Raw genomic sequence first — 18,288 nt, 5'->3', positions numbered from 1 at the left:
TATTGATTCCACACTAAAATGTTTTACAAGTAATTGTTTATAAGCTGGAAATTTCAATAAAAATATGTCACCTAAATCCGAATGTTTATTACCCAGCGCATGTAGACGATTCAGTACTGAATTGCTAGAATATATTGAGATATGATTGTTGCAGTGATAAAGTTGAACTAGCCTAGTCACTCTAACTGGTACTTTAAAACCAATGAGGGCCAAAATTTCAGGGCTGTTTAATACTGAATTAACGATTTTAAATAGAACTAATAAATCATTAATAGTTCTCCTGTCCCTTAATTTAATCAAATTAAATATATTTAATAAATAATCATAGTTACGAAATTCATTACGTATTCCTAATTTAAAAGTATCCAACAGAGATGACATCAGTCTTCTAATTCGTTCTCACAACATTGATATTGCTATTCTTTCTGAAACCTGGTTCTCACCCGGTTCAGATATCTCATTTCCTGGTTTTACTTGCCTTAGAGACGATCGCCCTGACGGAAAGGGTGGTGCCGCTATTTTGATTAAAAGCAATTTAAAATTTAATGAGATTCCACTCTCACCATATCCCAGAATGCAAATCGTAGCTAATAATATATTAAATAATTTAATTGTTTCCGTCTACTCGGCTCTCCGAAACGTATTTAATCTGTCATACTGGAGGTCAGTAGTTCACCACATTTCCCCAGACTTCTATATCTTGGGAGATTTTAATGCCCACTCTACATCGTGGGGCTGTACGTCATCCGACATTGCTGGAAGGGCCATTGTTGAATTTATAGAAGAATTTAATATATGTTTACTAAACAGCGGTGACCCTACCCGCATCGCTCCACCCCACCATAGCCAAAACGCCTTAGATATTTCAATGTGTTCTTGTAATTTGGCATGTTTATCTTCCTGGAACCTTCTAGATGACCCCTTTTCCAGTGACCATTTTCCTGTCAATGAAAAACTCTTCATATCGTAGTATTCATAAACCAATGAGGTCAAATTATTTGACTGGTAAAGCTAACTGGAAACTCTTTGAATAATCTTTAGCAGACGATTCTAGGGTTTTATCGATTGATTATGCTAATACCAACCCTCATACTATCGCAAACAATATGTAAGATTTAGTGATCGAGGTGGCAAATATTGCCATTCCTAAATCTAATCCTAGGTCTTCGCATAAATATTCAACCCCTTGGTGGGACAAGGAATGCACGGAAAGCGTTAAAACCAGAGCAAAAATTGTAAAAAAAGTACAAAAGATACATAAATCTTGTCAACTTTTTGGAGGTTCGTAAAGTACAGGCCCAGACTAAGAAATTACTAAAAAAAGAAGGGAAGACTGGCACAACTCTTGTAACTCTCTGTCACCTGAAACATCTCTTACGGATGTCTGGGATTCCATTCGAAGATTTAGAGGTTCATATTCACCGAGAGTAAACTCTTCCAAATGCACAATCTGGATAGATGATTTTGTTGGGAAGCTAGCACCATCTTACGTTCCGAGTATAACTGAACTCCCAAAAGACCCTCCAGTAATTCAGTGTTTAAACTATCTCTCTGCACCATTTTCACTAGATAAATAAACGACTGCAATTCATTCTACTGGATAACTATCCCCAGGTCATGACTAAATTTCATATTAATTTTTCAAGCACTTTCCGAAGCCATTTCTTCTTCCAATCCTTTTCATGTACAATTTAATTTTAAAATCTTGTACTATACCCGATTTATATATTTTATATTTCCTTATTTTCTGCTGATTTTATTTCATGTATCTATATTTTCTATACTGTGTACAGGTGTTTTGTTTCATTATTATTGTTTTTTAATATTATTTTATACTTTGTCAAAAGCGTAAGCCGACGAAATAAATTAATGAATAAAAATCTTTTGTCTTTTTATATACTTCCACTGTTGGAGTTAAATATGACAAGTTGTAGTCTATTTATATCTCCTTTACTTACTGTACCCCATAATGGAATCACATAATATAGTTGAGATTTAACGCAGGCTTCCGTACATCAATTCTTTTCTTTTAAAGGTACATAAATTGTAATAGTAAGAGATAACTTCATTATTATAGATACCTGGAGGCTGTTTCTTCTGAGTGCTAGCTTCGGAATGGGTCTGAGTTTTGGCCTGTTTTTATTGCTAGTTGGAAGTGGAATGATAGGGTCGAAACTGCATTCTTCTCCCAAATCAAGAGGCTCGGAAACTGCAGAAGGCACCACTGACTCTTCAACTGGGACGGGTGAAGGATTATGTTGTTTTGAGGGACCAGACACAGGAATAGATATCGGTGGCTTTTCCAAAGGAGAATTATCGCTCGTCGGAAGTTTCGTCACGGGTTGCTTAGCAGAAGCTTTCGTCGCGCGTCTCCGCGGTGCGTCTGCATCTGAAGAAGGTGTAAGCTTTGGGCGTTCTTTCTCTGTGGCAGATTCTTGTGGTTCCGGCACAGCGGGGATGTTTTTGGTAGCCTCCGGGACTTCTGGTACCGCATCTTTACATTGGGCCTTTCTTCGAACGGGAAGAGACGCGACGGCTTTAATTCTCGCTCTTCTAGTCGACATGCTGACTCTGATGAGTGAAAACTGATACAGTCTATCTGTTGATACACATGAAAGAGCTTCCTTTACAAAAAACTACCATTCTTGACGTAAACATTCAGAGTATTATTTATAATGTATTCTAATTCAAATAGTTCGATACTCGGGACGTGTCAACTGGTGACAAGTTCAGAAGTTCACAATACACTGAGTTATCGATGCAACGAAATATCACATATTCAAACTGTGAAAAACATAAGTTTGATTTTTTTCATTAAATTTTGTTTATTTTTAGCTAACCAAATTAAAATAAAAAATCAGTGCTAAAATATCAAAAATCGTAAACACAGTGAAAAAACCAGCGAAAATTAGGTGAAAAAGAAAGCAAATTCGACCCGAACCAACCGCATGGCCTTTGATGACAGTTAGTGGTGTGCGTGCCCAGGGTTGCCAGACTACATCAAGCGAAAATAGGTAGATTCAGAAAAATAAATCGGTAGATTTCAGTAGATCCGGGGGTGAGGAAGGGGGGGGGGGACAAAAATTAAATTTGACAGTTGTTGTTCAAAATTAAAGCGCCGTTTCGTCTAAGGCCGTTGCTTTAAATAGTTGAAAAAACATGATAAATGAACAATTGAAAACGACTGCAATATGTGAATCACCAAAATATATTGATTCCGGCTTGCAAAACTGGCCCAGAATACAGGTAAATATTATTTCATTACTTTGAGGTTATGTTGATATTTTAATATCTATTTCAACAATACTGTATTTTGTGTAACCATACAAATTCTTCCAGGGTTTAAGGCATAAATATTTTGATTTAAGTGTATGTTGCCAAATAAATTGATGAAATCACACTAAGTTACCTATGTACGTATTTTTGATCGGTTGAATTTATTTTCATAAAATATATTCAATAATGTATATTAATACCCGTTCTGTGGAAATTCAAGTATTGTTAGCCTGTCAATGACTCGGTATAAATAGTTTTTTTTTGCAGGTAGAAGCGTCTTGCAGCATAGAGACCCTGAAATTGACGGCTCTTCTCTGTCTCTCTATGTCCTGGTCATTTTTACAATCATCAGTCAAACTTTGTTGTCAAACAAAATTGCCAAATAAAGAAATAATTCACATTTCAAAGTTCTTTAAATGTAAAAACTGCTAACTGCTAAAGTACTGAACAAATTGCTTAGAACAATTATTCAACTTAATTTAGATAGAAAATAGACAATTAACTGAAAAATGACCATTTCCATCATTTTTATATAAAAGGTGACCACTTAAATTTCTCCTCACAAGATAAACCAAGAAAAATATACATTTTTCAACAATGTCATGAAATTCTATGGTCATGATTTATTAAACCACAATAAGATATAGGTGGGCATTTGAAAATAACCAGGAATCACCATTCGCCAATACTAACCAATTCATTTCATAAATATGTTATTCATTATATATACTTATTATGTACTATAGATAAGCAGTTTTTAATACAATCAACAGATATATAGCAACCTAGGTGAGGAAACAAACAATAAATGATTATAATATGTATTCGTTTTATTTATATTGAAATTTTGTTATATGGAAAAAAAACGAGGAAATGTATAGAAATCGGTAGAATTTCAACAGAATTCGGTAGATCAGTAGATTGTTCCCATTTGGCGGCCTCCGTGGTGTAGTGGTCAAGATGCTTGACTCACACACGGAAGGCTCCGGGTTCGATTCCCGGTGAGAACACAAAAATTTTAATTAGATTTTTCTCCAGCCTGGGTGTTCTGTGATGTAATTCACCACTGTAATTGGGCATCCTGGCCTGTTGTGGTGCAAAAAATAAATAAAAATAAATAAATAAAATAAATAAAGTTTTTTTTGTATGTTTTCTGAAATTTTATTATTTTTTGGAGATATTAACCAAAACTAAAGAGATAATAACTAATTAGCGACTCTTTTTTAAAATATTAATTTTAAATAGGCACTTCTTTTCAAATTTTAAAACTGTGATTTAAAAACGCTGTGCTAAATAATGTTATTCATCATCATTCTACCGCTCCCTTATTGGATCATATGGTGTCCACAAAAAGCCTCTATGCATTTTTCTGTCAGTTGCCAGTTCCTCCGCATCCTAGCGAATAAGGTTCGCGTCCCGTAGTTCTGACTTGAATTGCCAAACTGAATTAATTTGACTTATTCAGATGAAAATCCATATATTTGTCTAAATATATATATATATGCGTTTTATTTAAAAGGGAATTAAAGAAATCATAAGCAAAAAATAATGCTTTGTTTCAATTTTTTTATTCGTAAAAAAAACAAATTATTGGCAAAAGCATTAAATTGAATAAACAGAGCCATTTTATATATTTTTTAAATATACATTTATTACAAAAGCAAAGAGAAACACCGAGGAGATAATTATATAGTAGAATTCAATATCTACAAATTGTATGTTTTTCAATTTCTATGGAAAATAAAATAAACCTGTGGTCGAATTCAGAAAAAGATAGAACGTGTATTTTTCAACCAATATTTGAACCAATATCTGCGCGCGCACCCAACAATACAAATGTTACGTCTGTAGTGTGATGAAAAATAAGAATATAATACGACTTTGCTATTTTAAAACGCGGATCTTTTCAAATTTTGCAATATGAAAAAAACATAAATAAAAATGAGATAAGTATGTATTTTTAAAGATATTTCTGATAAAAATTCAGTTATAAGTGGTATATAACTAAAAACGCCTTTCCTAACCCCCCCTCCCGAATTTACCGATTTATTTTTCTGAATCTACCTATTTTCGCTTGATCCAGTCTGGCAACCCTGTGCAGAGATAATGTAGAACTATGAAGCTTATTTTAGTTTTTGTTTATGATTTAAAATTTCAATCAACACGTCAACCTTACTGTCACTACTTGTACTATATAATCTGTGACTGTCAAACTGACTCCCGTCAGTGGTTTACATTATTCTGCGGCGGTTTTGATTGTTTTTTATTTTTAAATGTGTTAATTTATATAAATTTAAAACGTTATATAACGGTTTTGAGTGTGAGAATTTATAAATAGAAAACACAAAAAAGTTATTAGTGAGATTGAATGTGATAAGGTAAATAAATATCATACCGTCAAACGTGACAATTTTGCCCAGTTTTACCAAATTTTTACAATATCATAGAATTTTCGTATGGGACTACTCCTATCCATTTTGTTGAATAGTGATACTAATTATTCTGAGCATTTTTATAGGTACACAACGTTTGCTTTTATTTTATTTATGCAATTTTCGCAGACAAAACATGCTGGGCAAAATTATCTCCACTTGTTGTAACTTTAAAGTACATTAATAATATTAATATTGTGTATAGCACCTGTAATGATGTCAGTGTCCATTATGTGAGGTCTGTATGAGCGTACAAGTTGCTGGTTTTGTGGTAATTAACAGTCAACGTATTCCCGTCAGGTTGTAGCCGGTGGTGTCTAAGTAAAAATGATTTTATAGCTAGTCCCATTTAGTCGTTAATTAACTAGTGTGTTTTGTTTCTGTTAGTTTACTTACCTTGAGATTTAACGTACGTAATTTTTCCCACTTGGTCATTAACTGTTATTTTAGGTTTTATCATCCTTATCATACGGTTTATTACTACTTTTTGGGCGAAACAAACTGTTTTTGTTTAAACAATAGCATCATTGGTCATTATAAAATCAATGCAAAAAACAGGTGGGCAAAATTGTCAAATATTTCCTCAATTTTTTTATACAATGCGGATTTGTGTGCCAGGGTTAGCACATAATTGGATTTTTAACAAAACCAAAGGAGTTAATCTCTAATCTTTATAAATTGTTCGTGTTTGACTATGCATAAGACAACAAATTTAAATCGCTTTTGCAATTTTTTTACAAACCATTTCAGTTCCGATGCGATTTTTGTAATTAAGGGGGCAAGCTCTTGAAATGATTTTTCTTTAAATGTGTATGCAGAAAGAAAAAAACTATTCTTTATTTTTGATTAAGTACAGCAGTGGAATTATTTGCTATATTACATATCTTTTGAAATTGTATTTTATGTACAAAATGCAAAATATTTTCTGTTTTATTCTTCTTTTTAGACTGTTAAAAATATTTATACAAAAAAACATTTAAAATAAAAAAAATAGGTCTTCATAATTTCACAAAAAAGCTGGCAAATTAAATTTAATAAAACTTTCTTAAATGTGGTCAGATATTTTTACATTTTAAAAATTATTTAAATTGTTTTTGAAATGTAAAAATAAAAATAGGTTTAAGTACCTATAACCATGTTTAATTTACTCACAGAAAATGACTCAATCTTACAGTTTTTAAAGTTAACATTGAATTCATGAAAACCTTGACGTAAGATGAGAAGTTCGGGCAAAAATTTTACTATGTTCTAATTAAATACATCAGCAATATCCTCAATTTGAGGTCACACAAAGTACCATTACGTTTGTATCTTAATGACATAACAATATCTAAATTGTGGTTGTTGATGCGCTGAAAATTAATCCACATAATATTTGTCGTTTTGCGTATCAACAGTGTTAAACTTTACTAAAACGAAAGCGCCTTCTTTACCGTTATTAATTTCAAGCGGGTCAGACTCTGTTTTTTCGTTTCCTTGGCCGAAGATTCGGAGGCACGTTGTTCATATTCGTTGTGATGACTTATGATGAATGTCTCAAAATCTGTTGATTCATCAACTGAGTAGGCATCAGAGTCTGTTGTGTCCGTGTCAGTACGACAAATTTTTCAATGTTCTCCTTTGTAAGGTGTATCTTTTGATCCTGTTGGCAGAGAAAAATCAGATGGATCGTTATCCAATTGCCGTGTTGTATAAAACGTTTTGAACAGAATAACTGGCTTGTCATTTTCAGCATGTATTTAAATTGTAACCCCTATCACATTTTCAAAATTTTGTTTGTTAAATCTTTGGCAAAAAAAAAACTGATTTATTGGCCAGTTTGAACAAAACATCCGGTTACCTCGTTTAAAATCATGTTTTTGTCGCTTACTTTATTTTCTTTTATATTTTCTACTTTGTTTAAGCAGCAGGTACTTGCATTTTTCGGGTCGGCTGATGCATTCTTTTTCTGTAATCTGGTTTTTGTCTTGGATAATGTTTCTTCAAAGTAGTATGTAGCGACAACCCTAGACGTGGGCAAAATTGTCAAAACACTAGCTAAGAAATCTAAGACAATTTTGCCCACTTAAATATCTATTGTGTTTGTTCAAATAGATATACAGAAATACTTTCTATAGCGTTGTTATTATTTATGCAATGAAATATATAAAACTTTCTTGCCTCGTTTCAACACAAACTCCGCAACAACAAAAGTTTTGACACTAATTATAGATATACACAAACAGACCTTCAAGTTTAACTTCAAATTTCAAGTGATCGACTGAAGCTGGCGGTAAACTGAATATCTAGTTTTGCCATGGAACTATCGAAATATACTTACCAAATGTAATTCTAATGATACCAGTATGATTTTGTTAAGGATTTCGGCAGTGGGCAAAATTGTCATGTTTGACGGTACTAAAGTATTTTATAAATTATTATCAATTTATGATTGGTCGATAAGCCTTGTTTACACGTGGACAACACAATATTGTTTTGTCCCTAGACTCGACCATTGTCCACGTGTAAACAGCAATTTGTAGGACAAGACTTTGTCTCTGGACATCGCCTCCGAAATAGACGGGCAGGCCGGGAGCAAATTATACTCCGCGGAACAATGATTACCCCCACCACCGCGCAGGACCTGACCATTGTCCACGTGTAAACAGCAATTGTAGGACAAAATCATGTCTCGGGACATCGCTACTGAGATAGACAGACAAGCTATTTCGGCGGAACAGTTATTACCCCCACCTCCGCGCGCGCCTGCCAGCGGTAGTTTTTCGGAAAAAGATTAGAAATCTGTGGAATTTCGAGCAACGGAATAATATGTTTTCATTTATCAACGAGGACATAAGCAGGGATTTTACACACAAAAAACTTAATATCTAGCAGTACTTACTATGCATATATTTTATATTTAAAATTACACCTTAATTTTACTGTGCCGTGTGGATTTAGACAATTCGTTAGTAACACGGTGTTACACACGTCCTTCGGAAGCCTTGGTTTGCCTCAACTAGAATTGAGTAACCTACACCTATTTATTTAATATGTCATAATAAAGATGTACGTGCCATACTGTTTATTGTGTTTCTTTTTAATCGCACATAATTAATTAATGAATCCATTTTATTATACCACGGTATTTTCGGCATCTGAATTTTATATGGAATCTGAACTGGCCCCCGACCTAGCAGAGTCATGGATCTTTTTAACTTCAGTCTAGTAAGTTGCCCACAGACTTTAAATTTTCAATTTTAATTCTTTAACAGAGAAACTTATGATTCCCATTGTGACTGTAATTGCCTACACGGCGTGTTTTTTACATTGTTTGTCCCTATAAATTGGGCAATCAATGCGCCGCGCCATAAACAGTCGTGTTCGCTATAGAGGGAAATTAACTTTATAATTTCCGCCAGTTGCCATTTACGCGAAATTTTCGGCAAAAAAAATGTAAGAACTTTAAAAAAAAAAAATCCAAGTGACAGAAGCTCACGTCGAGAAAATCACTATCCTCTCAAGGTCCTGTCTTCTGTCCATGCGTGTTCATACGAGGACAATACGATGCGGCCGTTGGCCAGTGTTGGGATGCTGAAAAAATAAATATCAAAACTTCAATTATGTGTTTAAATTTTTGAAAGCAGATATTATTAAAATATCTATTATTATTCGAACAGATAAATAATAAGTAAAATAGCTTGTTCATAATTTCTCGTAACCGTAACGTGAGACGAGGATGACCAAAGAAGACGGGGCATGATCAGATACGCCGAAATCATAAGTCTGGTCATGTCAAAATCCAGTAAGTATATTCCGTTTGTAATTTGTGCGCTAATGTACGAATGACACGCCTGAACTGTGATTGCTGACTATAATGCCAAGCGTAAAAATTAATTATGTTTTCTATTAATTAATATATCTAATTAAATAATTTTTTAAACTGTAATTTAAATTTAAACTAATACAATTTTCGGACAAAGGGATTTAGAGTATTGTTCAATTAAAATCTATAACCTACTTCCACAAACACAAACACAAACAAACAAACCATCACACCATTTCTCCGTAGGGGTAGGCAGAGAGGATAGAACGCCATAACACTCTATCTTGGCATACAGACCACGCTTCCTCTACATTCATACAACTTCTCATGCACGCACGCTGATTATTCCTACTTTTGACATGTCCATCTTCAAGTATTTGATGGACTTGATCGTGCCATGTCTTTCTCGGTCTTCCTCGTTTTCTGCATCCATCAACATTTGCATCGTAGATCCTTTTAGCCGTTCTTACGCTGTCCATTCGCTCTACATGTCCAAACCAACGCAGCACCCCTTTCTTGATTCTGTCAATAACTATCAAAACAATTAGTAATGAAAAAATGTTCAAAAAGGCTATAAAAAACGGATAGTGGAGCTAGGTAGAAGTAAAATAGATTGTCTCATTCGCCCAAACCATTTGATCAACTGCTCCACAAGGGTATAGCTTATGTTAAATTTTTGTTCTTTTATTGTGCATTTTGTAATATAAATAATATATGTAGATGTACATAAATTAATTATAAAAAACTGCCTGAACAATTTGTTAATTAAGTTAGTCTTCTTTGTTTATTCTCAAATCTAAAAATATTTAAAAAAAACCTACATTGTTAAGTGTCCTCGGCACGGGTAACCCGATTAGTAACCGATTAGTAACCCGGTAAGTGAGGTCACATTATTTTTATTATTAAATATAGTTTATAATTATAAAAATATGAATAAATAAATAAATAAACCAGCCAATGACAGGTCATGTCAGCCCTGTAAATGCCTAGACTTTCATATTCTCTTCTCAAAGTTTGCCCTCTCTGCTGGAACAAATTTAGAAAATATAAGTTTTTAAAATAATTTCCTTAGCTAGTCATTAAAATTTGCCGGAGCTTGGTTCAAGCGTGAGTTGTTGAATTTTGTATGTATTGCAAAATGTGAATTGTTTTGAAAGTATAACACAAATATGGGAACACAATGCGAAATGTTCAAAATACAAAACATTTTCCTGCAGGAATTTTAAATTCGCAATTAATAACGGGTTTAAAGGTATTTATAAAACAATATTCAATTCTAAGAATTCTCTATAAACTCGTACATGCGATTTCATGTTTTTCAACATTGGAATATGTAAAAGTTTCAATTGATATATTGGGAACCTCCCGAGAGCCTTAACCGCGGTAGCCTAATTCACAAATTCAGGTTCTTCACATCCTGGACAACCGCTGCTGATGTTCTTTGGCAGTTTATGTCAGAACAATAGGCAAAACAGCACCTGACATAGGAATTAGCTTTTTTTCATATTATAATTATAGATAAATGATATATATACACGACACCTCGCCGTGCATACAGTTGAACTGTAGATAGGAGGTGGGTCTGGAGCTGCTATTTGACCGGCTATCGGGTGATAGCTTTCTTCAGGCTGAGGCTTCAGTTTTCTTTTTCAGAAGGGGCAGGCGGCGACATCGAAGGCGGAGAGGGCGTAGATATAATAAAAACGCAGTCTTGGTTTATACACTATACACACTTTATTCAATAAAAAGGCAGAGGTTCTATTAAGAAATTTGTACCGTGCCGCAGTCGGGCACGGTACGAGACAGCATACATAGGACGCAAGGGAGAGCGAGAAGGGGTCGGACTTTCCCGGCTTACGCCGTAGCACGCTCTCCTATTGGCTGGACAATTTCATATATTGTTTTTACACTTATGCTTATAAGATAAAATAACTCCCTCGAGATGAGTTTTACATATAAAAGGAGTATGTAGGCCTCTTCCCCGCATCTTATTTAATGTATACTGAGAAAAAGGGTGACATGAGTTTTAGAGGATTTGACAGGGTCTGATTCCCCACAATCTGATACAAATATGTGGCTAGGGTCTCGATATCTCGACTTCTGCCCCTGCGAGTGACATAATTAACCATCTTTATTTAAGGGGCAGCTAGTTAGATTACAAATCGAGACTCCTAGCCGAAAATAAACAGGAAAACATGACATACAAATATTGACATAGAAACACTGGCACCGCACACTCTCGTCCGAGCGCCATTCGTCGCCCTAGCGGCCACTCGGGAAGCTTCAGTCGCGGCCGGGGGTTCGACCGTCTCTCCGTGGTCATTCCCACCATTTTCCCCGTGCAGCTACCATCTTCGCCTGGGCGCCCACAAAAGGGCCGCTCGGCTTGGTGTCGGTGCCTAATGTTTGGCGCTCGTTCGCCGCGTCACAGGCCGCGTTGTACGTTGCATTATCGCAAGCGCGGCGATGTCTGATACAATATAAAACCATTTTGGTAATACTTCATAAAAGTAATAAAATGTAATAAATAAATGAGATAAAATGTTTGTTTTTATGAAACATCACTACTCTCACAGTTTCACGCATCATAAATGATTCTTGTTTACTTCAAAATGTTTATGAAAGTGGATCATTTAATGTAAATCTCCAATTATTGTGCGTAGTGATATAAATTTACACTAATATGCTTATTGAACAATTGTCACGAAGTTTTTATTATTATATTTTTAGTGCTCAGTAGATTCAAATCAGTGTTTGATTTTTTATATTATAAGTTTACTTATATGTTTATAAATTTGTATAAACCACTTTAATTTTGAGTTACACTTTGACCGGTTTCGAGATTACTACCTCATCGTCAGGAATTAAACTAAATTATAATTTTTTTATCAATTTCCTACAGAGATGAGGTAGAATTTTTTCAAATTCAGGATTATCGATATTCGAGCGTTTACAGGGCTTATGACCTGTCATTGGCTGGGTTGAGTGGCCACTTTACGTTTTTTACAACATTCCCCATTCCGCTTATTAGCGAATATCGACACTGGTACAATTTTGATTCTTGTATATATCTTATTAAATGAGAAAGCATTCACTAGCGTGTTGGAGCACCATCTATGTATTGATATTGAAGTTAAGTATTTTTAATTAGCTAACTAAAATATATACCTACTCCCCCTCGGGAGAAATCCAGATTTGTGTATGTACAAAAATACACATACCAAAAAATAATGTTAAATTATAATTACACGTGTTGTTATTTATATTATAAAATATTTTATGAAAGAGACAGTAAAATGAAAGAAAGAGCAAGAAAGAAGATAAAATGAATCATAATGAGAATATTTGTAAAGAGGACTTGAAGTTAAATTTAATCGATTATTTATTATTTGAAGTTTTTGATTAATGACTTTACTAATTTCTAATCATTCTAAACTGTCTAAACGAAAACCATTTTTATTGACATGCAAAATTTCTACACCCATTTCTTGATTAAAATCGTGAAAGTCGGATATAAAATGATTAGCGAATTCCGAAAAATTGTTATTACTGAGAAATCTTAAATGTTCTTTGATTGTAACTTTACGTGAAGTTTTTCCAATATAGAAATTTGATTTATTAATTCCCGAATGATTTAATTTATCGTCCTTATCCTTACAATTTGATAATATTTTACCTATGCTATTATTAGTATAAAAATCTGGTCTAATATTGTTAGGTAAAATTTGAGCGATCTTATTAGAAAATGAATTAATGTACAAAATTCTACGCCAACTCTTATTATTGTTAAAATTGACATTTTACACTTAAATAAACATAAAAGTGTAAAATGTCATACCACAAAGTGAAAAATGTTTTTGTAGTGATAATACATATAAATTTGATTGAAATTGTTTTTTGTTTTCAGGAAATATAAGCACCGTCAAACAGTTTCATCACTTTCACAACATCACCAGTCTTGAAGATGTTGCAAAACGATGAAACTGGTCCCTGATTATTCCAAATTTATGGATTTATCTATCACTCGTATTTTATTTTTTAATAAAATATACATTTGCTTACTTCAATACAAAATAAATAATGCTTAGGCTGACTATATTGGGCGGGTCTTTTCAAACTTATTGGGAACTACCCTCAATAGATAGGTACTTAATATCTTTTCTGAATAGTAAATCTTACATAGTAAATGTAGGAAATGAGTGACCATTGTGCTGATGATATGTATTTTTTTAAGGGTTGTGTGACTTCTAATAACAAATGAACATCAAATGAAAATGTGGTCGAAGCTAAGAGTTCTGCTATGGAAGGATATGTGTGTGCGGAGGAGAAAGTTTATTCTAACTTTGGCTGAGATATTTATTCCGCTGTTCCCCGTAGTGGCACTAGTAATGGTAGAAACGAGGATCTCAGGGCTACATCGAACGTCCGCACCTTTTGCCTCCGAACCTCTGGCAGTAGAACAGCTGTGGGTGGATTCAGCCCCAATCAAACTGTTTTGGGCGCCGTCCAATCAGTTCTTAGAAGATATAATCCTCAGAGCTGCTTCGAAGATGGGGATGTCATATAATAGTAAGATGTCAATAAATATATATTTTTCAAACAAGTAAAGGTGACCGTCTGCAAAAACCTGATATTACACGGAAAGATATAAAGGTTCAACTTGGTAATCAAATGATTTTATTACTTATAGACAACATCGATTAATGTATTTGCGATTCGAAATTATTAATTAAATACTCTCGAGGCTTGGAAAATAAATCTAAAAGAGCTTCGTCAACTTTGCTTGTAGGGGAAAAATCATCTTTTGGAAATAGCCAATGGTAAAAAAAAACAGAGTTTTTGTTGTGCGTTTGGTCAATTTGACTTAAATGTAAAGTAAATATATTCATTCTCTGCAAATTACCATAAGCAAAAGAGACTATTAACAACAAGTCATTTTTTGCATAAAGACACGATCGAACATTGTCTCCATGTTATATTTGTGCATCATGTAGTTATTTGATTATTTCCATATTTAATGTGTTTAAATTTTTTTATTAATAATAATTTATGTATACACATCGACAATAATTATTTATATTATAACTCCCACTAAACTGCTCATTTACAGTTCATCAGTGGATACAGTAACATTTTTACCCTATCTCTTGCATATTAACAATTTATTTAAAAACACCTAATGGGTTTATTTCATAGTATGAATTCACAAAGTTTTTTGAAAATTCACAGTGGCCTCCGTGGTGTAGTGGTTAAGACACTTGACTCACACACGGAAGGTTCTAGGTTCGATTCCCGGTGAGAACACAAAAATAAAATAATAAAAAATGTGATTTTTCTCAAGCCTGAGTGTACTGTGCTGTAATTAACAACTGTAATTGGGCCTCGAGGCCTGTTGTGGTGCAAAAAAATAGCATGTGTTGTGTAAAAATTAATACAAAAATTATGAAGGTTAGAAGAATTACAGTGTATATGTTTTTATGTTAAAGAAATCAAAGCATATTAAATTACAGTCCATCCTAATTTATTGAAAGTAAATAAGTAGTACTTATTGCATAGTTTCTAGTCTGGCAATTTGATACGTGGATGTTAATGCTTTTTTTTATAAAATAAATATATATATAAAAGTGTGTCATTTCAGATTTGGAGGAATTTGAAAATGAAGACAGTTTGCTATTGAAAAGGAAAAAAGCATTGGAAGACACAAGAACATTAGCAGTCATTTTTGAGGTCAGTATTTTAAATACCAACCGCTTGTATCTCTAGTAATTTGTCTCAAATAGAGTATTTTGCGGCTCGACCGTGGAATCATCTCCCATCCACCATCAAAGATGTTACTACATTATCTCTGTTTAAATCACGTCTGAAGAAACATCTCCTTTCTTTTCCTTAATCTCTCCTCCTTTCCTTTTTCCTCTTTCCTCTTTTTTCCTTTTTCCCATTAAGTAATAGTTTTGATTTAAGGAAATTTATAAACGAATACGTTTATTTCTATTTTTATATATCTTTAGCCTTTTATTTATTTTTTTCTATTGTATATGTTCTGTGACTTGAATTATAAAAATAAAACTTTTATTTTATTGGTTGGTTGGAAGAAATTGCCATTTGGCAATAAGCCCGCCAATGTACAAATAACATTATGTACAAAAAGTTAAATAATAAAAATAAAAAAAGTATTTTTACAAATCGCGAATAAAATTAAAAATGTATTAAATTTTTATTACGTCAACTATTGATATAACTATCAAAGTATAGCCATCGCCAGAGCGGTGGTCGCCGGCAATGGTATCATTAGACAATGCCAGTGGGCACTGATTAGGTGGGACGCATTCTCCTCATGCGACCGGGCGGGCCAACCCCACTGTGGCGTGTCTATGGCACGAGGCAGTGGGGAACATCAAGGTTGATCCCGGACAAGAGAAGATATCAGCCTTTCCTGACCGTACTGGTTGGTATACATATCACCTCATCCCGTTATCCAACTAACAAACCTCCCTCCGATCCGATCCCCGACATCGTCCGGAGGAGTTCACCTCGATTCCAAAAAACCCCAATCTATGGTGTTATCCGACCCGCGCCTAGAGATGCATGGCTGCAGGGTAGTGCAGTTGAGAACGGAGTTAGCCTTACCAATTGGTCGACCTATTAACTCATACTTATCGGAGATGGGATTCTCAGACCCTAAGAATCCGAAAATTATCAATTACGCGATGATAAATAAATTAAATACGTAATTTTCGTATGCGATAAATAAATTAAATACGTAATCCAATCGAAATATGATTTCGGACTTGAGATTTCGAGACTTTCTATCACCTCCCTTAGCAATTTGTAGTGGCGTCACCAAGCTGGCGTCATCCCAGCCCTTAGTAACACCTGACATCTAGTGGTCGATTATGTAAGCTTAGACCACCGGCGCCAAATTCGAATTTCTGGCGTCATAGGTCGTAAAAAATAAATAAAAATCAAAAGTTTTAAATAAGTATTCCCTTTTTCATATTTTGTTTTTTTCTGTTTTTCAATTTATTTTTTTATTTCATAGAATATGACGATTGATGAAAATGCCACGAGTCTCTCATATCGTCTCCGTTCTTCTCAATTCGTTGATACCTCCCACACTTCTCCTGCCCTCCCGTTGGCTGGTCCTCACGAGCAATACGGTATGTATTATTACTTATTACTATTGGTTATAGGCAGGCAGCCTTTGCTGGTGCTTTTATATCTCGTGTACCGCTTTTTGTCCATGTTCTTCCTTCGAAAAAGCATCCAAACGGTTTTTTAACTAGTTGACCGAAATGGAATGGACCACTAGGCTTGACAATTTATTCCAGTCTGATAGCACCCTGCTGGACAGGAAATTTTTCTTGGGATTGATTGAAGAGCATTTAGTAAAAGTCACTAGCTAATCATTCGTATCATTTTTGAACAAATTTATATCATTCAAAAGATTTTCAGAAGGCCATTCAGAATTCTGCAAATGTATTATAACGTTAATAAAAAAGAGTGTTGTTGTATTTTTTTAATGAGGAGTTTTAGTCCCAATACTTATGTATGGAAGTGAAACATGTAACTGGCAGAGGAAGGATGAATGCCGAGTGAACGCGGTTGAAATGCGATCTCTTAAACGAATGTCTGGGAAATCAATATATGACAGGGTTACGAATGATGAAATCAGGCGAGAGTGTAAATCTGAGTCAAGTATAATTGATAAGATTAAGAAAGGGTCTCTGAGATGGTTTGCTCACGTATGATAAATCAGAATGGTAAATCAAGTATATTTGGTGAAAATGAACGGTAACGTGAGACGAGGACGACCAAGGAAGACGTGGCATGATCAGATAAACCAAAATCTTAAGTCTGGTCATGTCAAACGCAGACAGAACCGAAGGGTATGTATGACAAGATGTATTAATGTGGAAGAAGCTAGGAATGCATGCTAGGATAGACGTGTGTGGCGGTCCATTCTCTCTGCCTACCCCTATGGAGAAATGGCGTGATGGTAGTAGTAGTAGTAGTGTTGTATTTTTTCGATGATTTTATTAAAAATAATGTATTTTTTCTTTGATCTCTTCAAAATATAATGCTACGTCCACATGGTTGCGAATGCGGCAGTTAATCCTGAGCATCCGTTGATTTAAATCTACAGTACCTACATATATTTAAATAATTAATCTGTGCATAAATATCCGACACCGTTCCATCCGCACGCTTGTGCTTGTCAATGTTTGACGAGCACCATTTGTGTGGAGACAGCCTAGTGTATTATTTTTTCTACGATTTCTTTGAGCATAATATAGTTTTTAATTATAATAATAAAAATACGCGTATAGTTTTATTTCACTTTCATTTATAATTTTTACCAGTGACCCGGTTTCGTCGTGACTGACATCATCAGACCGGTGGGCGACTAAACAAATTTCTATGTGATGTACAAGGGCTAGCGGGGGTTGTAAATCTGGTAAAAATTATAAATAATAGCGGAATAAAATGCAACTCCTCCAAGAAATGTCAGTAGAAAAACTCAATCTCTGAGAATTTTTTTATTTTATTTAATATTTCTATATTCATGCGATAAAAGAAATGTATAATAATCATACATTAAATAAAATTTCAGCACGAGTTTACGAGACCATAGTTTCGGTTCAAATGGCCATTGATCTCTCCTACATAGAGAAGAAATCTGGAGTTCAAATTAATACTGTAAGTTCCTTTCATATGTTAAAAAACTGATTTTTACTTATATGATCTTCAGAGAAACCACTAGAAAGTCAATTTTAT

At 34.1% G+C, this 18,288-nt stretch overlaps 1 protein-coding gene across 1 annotated transcript in view; it reads left to right on the top strand.

The window, feature by feature from the left end:
- Positions 1 to 5,435: 5,435 nt before the first annotated feature.
- The window catches only part of LOC148271023 (phospholipid-transporting ATPase ABCA3-like), a gene marked incomplete at its 3' end in the record, with an annotated part of 36,464 nt that continues 23,611 nt past the window's right edge, over positions 5,436 to 18,288 (top strand). The window contains exons 1-6 of the mRNA XM_088241912.1: positions 5,436 to 5,654; positions 13,421 to 13,658; positions 13,748 to 14,082; positions 15,152 to 15,240; positions 16,553 to 16,670; positions 18,125 to 18,210. Of these exons, the coding sequence (XP_088098038.1) occupies positions 13,782 to 14,082; positions 15,152 to 15,240; positions 16,553 to 16,670; positions 18,125 to 18,210 (594 nt within the window). The remainder of the gene's footprint in view (positions 5,655 to 13,420; positions 13,659 to 13,747; positions 14,083 to 15,151; positions 15,241 to 16,552; positions 16,671 to 18,124; positions 18,211 to 18,288) is intronic.

The sequence above is a fragment of the Micrasema longulum genome, unplaced genomic scaffold (assembly GCF_059751315.1).
Source record: "Micrasema longulum isolate JH-2025_06_02 unplaced genomic scaffold, ASM5975131v1 h1tg003158l, whole genome shotgun sequence".
In the NCBI taxonomy this organism is placed as follows: domain Eukaryota; kingdom Metazoa; phylum Arthropoda; class Insecta; order Trichoptera; family Brachycentridae; genus Micrasema; species Micrasema longulum.
This window is presented reverse-complemented; position numbering and strand designations above follow the sequence as displayed.